Genomic DNA, 4,301 nt, shown 5'->3' with positions numbered 1-4,301 from the left:
CTCAGTGATGCCATCCATCCATCTCATCCTCTGTCATCCCCTTCTCCTCCTGCCCTCAGTCTTTCCCAGGATCAAGGTCTTTTCCAATGAGTACACTCTTCACATCAGGTGGCGAAAGTATGGTCGCTTCAGCTTCAGCATCAGTCCTTCCAGTGAACATTCAGGATGGATTTCCTTTAGGATTGACTGGTTTGATATCTTTGCTGTACAATGGACTCTCAATATAAAGAAATATTTTCACTCAAATTAATCTCTAGAGTTAAAAAATAAGAATGGTCAAATATAAAAACTGTGTTTCTCTTCAAGGGCTCAGAGAAATCACTAAAAACTAAAGTCACTAAGTGCAGTCTCTTGGCAAGTGAAAAGACTTTTAACCAGAAGAGCATCAGATGTCTCAACTACTACAAAGATGACAGGAAGGAAAAATTTTTTAAAAGATCATAAATTCAGAATAAATTCAACCTAGATTTTTACTTACAGCATACTTACAGCATACATGCAGATAAGACATTTTGCCATAGATACAAATGGTAAAAAGACATGGACTTTGTTCTCAAGAAGCTTATAAAATAGAAGGGAAAGGGGAAATAAATAGCTACAACAAAGGGTCTAAAGTGAGGAGGATTTTTAAAAGTTCAGTTAAATTATAAAGGCAGTTCAGACGAGGCAGAGACAGCTCCCACTTGTGAATCAGGGAAGACCCTCTGAAGGAAGTAACATCTGAAATAAGCCTGATGATGCACTCACATTTGAATACGTGAAGGATCCTAGGACCTTATTCCATCCAGAATTTAAAACCCCCAACACAGGTTAGAATGACAAATTCTGCAAAAATATCATTTAGCTTAATTGACAACTGATCATTAAGCAAAAAAACACAACAACTAAAATCTCTCTGTAAGGAGAGTGGAAAAGCCATCATCACTTAAGTCTGTTTAGATGTGTCCTGAGTTCCTGGGCAGCCAGGATCTCATTCCAAAGGGAGAGTAGAACTTGGGGATCCACGGCGTGTCCTAATGAGAACAGAGATGGAAATTACTCCACATGGAGTGGAGGTAAGAAATGACAGCTAAGAAGGAAGAGGGCTGGGAAGAGGAAAACTGATGAGAGAGAGAAGAAAAGGATGGACAGACAAGTGGGCACTTGAAAAAGGGCAGGAAGGTTGCACACGAAGAACTCACCAGTGCTTCCTAAGCCAAAATGCAAGACCTGCCATGAGGACCACGGTCACAATCACTGCCAAGGCGATCCAGCCCATGGAGCTGTGATGATCTGTGGGTGGGACACACACAGGTGTCCTCACAAACCCACCCACTGTTTTGCTGCATTTCTGTGCTCTTCCTTTGTTATTGGAGTGTCACCTCACCATCTCCTTCTTCCCTATTTCTTCTCTCATCCCTCCTTCATCTAACCTCAAGATTTCCCTATGTCTCTAGGGCTCTCATTTTCAACTCCCATATTTTTTATTTTATTTTTATTCCTTTTGGGTCTGGAGTCCCTAGAATCCCCAAATTTTTCATCTAGCTCTTCTGCTCTGCTAGAGAACAACCTACTCCATTTCCAGCGGGGCCCCAGTTCTTCCTCACCCCAGTAGAGGATGATGTCCTGGCCTCCTAGACTGCTGTGTCTCACCCGGCAGCTCAGGCCGGATGCCTCACTGGCTTCCACATCCAAGGAAACCTGAAGATACCACGTCCCATCAGCGTTAGGTAAGACGTCACTTCTCTGAGTGCCCTGTTGCTCCTGCTCACCCCGCATCCACATCACCCAAATGGGCTTTGGATAGAAGCCAGAGATATGACAAACCAGCATCAGACGGCCAGGGCTGGGGCTGGGGCCAGGGGACAGCCAGGCCTCCGGTCGTACTGCAGAGGACAGGGAAGATCGTCAAATGAGGACTCTAAGGCAGACCCAGAAGTTCAGATTTTCACATCAATTTAGATTGACACACTTTTCCACATTGACCCTGGTCTGATTCCTGGATCAGGAAGATCCTCTAGAAAAGACATAGGCTACCCACTCCAGGATTCTTGGGCTTCCCTTGTGGCTCAGCTGGTAAAGAATCCACCTGCAATGCAGGAGACATGGGTTTAATCCCTGGGTTGGGAAAACTCCTGGAGAAGGGGAAAGGCTACCCACTCCAGTATTCTGGCCTGGAGAATTCCATGGACTGTAATAGACCATAGGGTTGCAAAGAATCAAATACAACTGAGCAACTTTCACTTTCCCATATCTATGATGGTCACTATCCCCTCCCCCTCTTAGTTCCTTGTTAGGAAATGAAAAGGTGTGACTTTAGAACAAAATATTAATGGAGAAGGGTGTGGGACTAACCTTGTCTCTGGAGATATGCCTTCCCAGCATCAAGAAGACCCAAGAGGAAACGTGGGCAGGTATCACTGAGCAGCTTGTGTATTATTTCATTGGTTCCTCCAAACAAACTGAATAGTCTTCTGAGGCCCTGAGCCATCTTTCCACCCTCTGGAGAGGACACCCATGACTTGTTCTGAAAGCTCAAGAAGTCTGATCCTTGATAAGCAATCCGCAGAAATCCTACTGGGGCTTTCCCAGCATGCAACTCACAGGCGTTTGCTGTCTGTACCTCAAAGGGATCTAGCAAAGAAAATTAGAGAAAAGAGGGCATAAAAAAGATAAAATTAATCAAAGGATGATGGAAACAGAAGGGAGAATTTCAGATGATTTGATGAAATGAAGCAAGATTGGTTTCATCAGATATCCAGAGAAAGGGGAATTATTGGCAGTTGGGAATATAAGAAGAGATGAATGACATAAGAAGAGGGTAAAATATTTAGAGAAGGCAGTGTAAGTTATGTGAGCAAGAGAATAAGGAAGGACTTCATGTGAGAAAGTGGGGGTTAAAATAACCCAGGATGAATGAAATGAAATAGATAACACTGAATATATAGACATAGATGCCTAGTTGGAAACTGCAGAAAGGGGCTGTTGCAAGTGACCAATGACACAAGATAATAAAGCACAAGCCTGCAGTCAATGAGAGAGGAGTCTGTAAATAGCAGAAGTCTTGAACCTTCTGAGAAATCAGGGTCTAGATTATACCCTCTGCTCAAAAGGATACAATTGCAATTCTATGGTGTAGAGAGTTAAGTTTCAGAATTGATTGGAGGCTGTTTCTTAGAGAAATAAACTCAGTAAAACCCACACACCCCCTACCATATCCCCAATCCCTGTTAAGGAAAATGAACTTACATTCTAATTGCCATTTCCTGGCATGTTTGTAAAATGCCTGAACAAATCTAATGAGGAGCTCGTGAAAAAAATGTTGCAGTTCCATCAACTCCTCATTGGTGAAGTTGCCCTTGGACCAAGGCCACAGGTAAATAAAAGTCCCAGAGTTGCTCTTCCAGCCATGAGTCTGCAACTCACCCAACCAGCCTGAGCCCAGACTTTGCACCCAAGAACTGTTGTGAAAGGATAAGGCACAGATGACTTGGAAGGAGACGGGCTCCTGAAAGCCTGTGGGAAAAGAACAAAGACAATGAGGAGGGGCACTGGGAAGGAGAAAGACTGGAGGATGAAAGGTACCAAAGAAAGGAAACTCAGAGTCCAGATGAAAGGTAAGATATCTCAGCAGCCACATGCCTGCCCCAGGGCCCTATGCGCTATGTATGCATATAATCTTCAAAAGAGCACAGGGGTCTGGAGTCAGGGATACTCAGAATGAAACTAAGCTGATACTCTCAATCTTCTGGTTTGGGAAACCACCCCATACGCACAGGCATGCACGCACACACACACACACATTCACACACACATATACTTACCTTCTGGAATAGAGTTCTTATTCTCTTCATTGTCTCCACTCACGAGGAGAGCCAGGAGCAATGGAAGCTGCAGAAACAGCATCTCATTTGCAGATTTTTTTTTTCTCTCAGAAAAGCTGGTCTTTGATTTCTGTTCTAAGCAAACCTACCACACAACACCTCTACTCTGACTTCCTTCTCCTACCAACGAACCTTCCCTTTATTCACTGTCTGAAAAAAAAAAAAAAAAAAAAAGCAACAACAATCTGCTCCTTCCCTAATCCCCAGACCGCCTACCCAAGTGCTCATTTCTCTTCCAGTTCCGACTCTCTTCTCTGGCTTCCAAGTTCTCTCCTTGTCACCAGCTTCCATCCTGTTCCTCTTCCCCAATCTAACTGTTATGGACCAAGTCTTATGTGGTATTGAAAAGTCAATGTACCAGTAAGGACTTTCTCAACCAAGAAATAAAAGCATGAAACTAAATGTCTTCCCAGCAACCTACTTAATGTTCTCATGCCA

At 43.6% G+C, this 4,301-nt stretch overlaps 1 protein-coding gene across 1 annotated transcript; it reads right to left on the bottom strand.

Moving 5' to 3' along the window:
- Positions 1-218: 218 nt before the first annotated feature.
- LOC122431279 (T-cell surface glycoprotein CD1a-like) lies at positions 219-3,977 on the bottom strand. Its single transcript, XM_043452511.1, has 6 exons — positions 3,804-3,977; positions 3,229-3,495; positions 2,335-2,613; positions 1,587-1,865; positions 1,182-1,272; positions 219-1,013 (listed from the first exon to the last, which is right to left on the bottom strand). The coding sequence occupies exons 1-6, from the start codon at positions 3,883-3,885 to the stop codon at positions 971-973; spliced, it is 1,041 nt and encodes a 346-aa protein (XP_043308446.1). The 5' UTR covers positions 3,886-3,977; the 3' UTR covers positions 219-970.
- Positions 3,978-4,301: the final 324 nt, after the last annotated feature.

The sequence above is a fragment of the Cervus canadensis genome, chromosome 2 (assembly GCF_019320065.1).
Source record: "Cervus canadensis isolate Bull #8, Minnesota chromosome 2, ASM1932006v1, whole genome shotgun sequence".
NCBI classification, from domain to species: domain Eukaryota; kingdom Metazoa; phylum Chordata; class Mammalia; order Artiodactyla; family Cervidae; genus Cervus; species Cervus canadensis.
Note: the sequence above shows the minus strand (reverse complement) of the source record. Positions and strands in the feature narration are given on the sequence as shown.

Bases quoted from the DNA above. Each gene is read 5' to 3' on its own strand.
- LOC122431279 (XM_043452511.1), bottom strand. From the start codon at position 3,885: ATGCTGTTTCTGCAGCTTCCATTGCTCCTGGCTCTCCTCGTGAGTGGA. The intron at 3,496-3,803 runs GTAAGTATATGT...CTTTTCCCACAG, and splicing joins TAAGAACTCTATTCCAGAAG to GCTTTCAGGAGCCCGTCTCC. The intron at 1,866-2,334 runs GTTAGTCCCACA...TGTCCTCTGCAG, and splicing joins GGCATATCTCCAGAGACAAG to TACGACCGGAGGCCTGGCTG.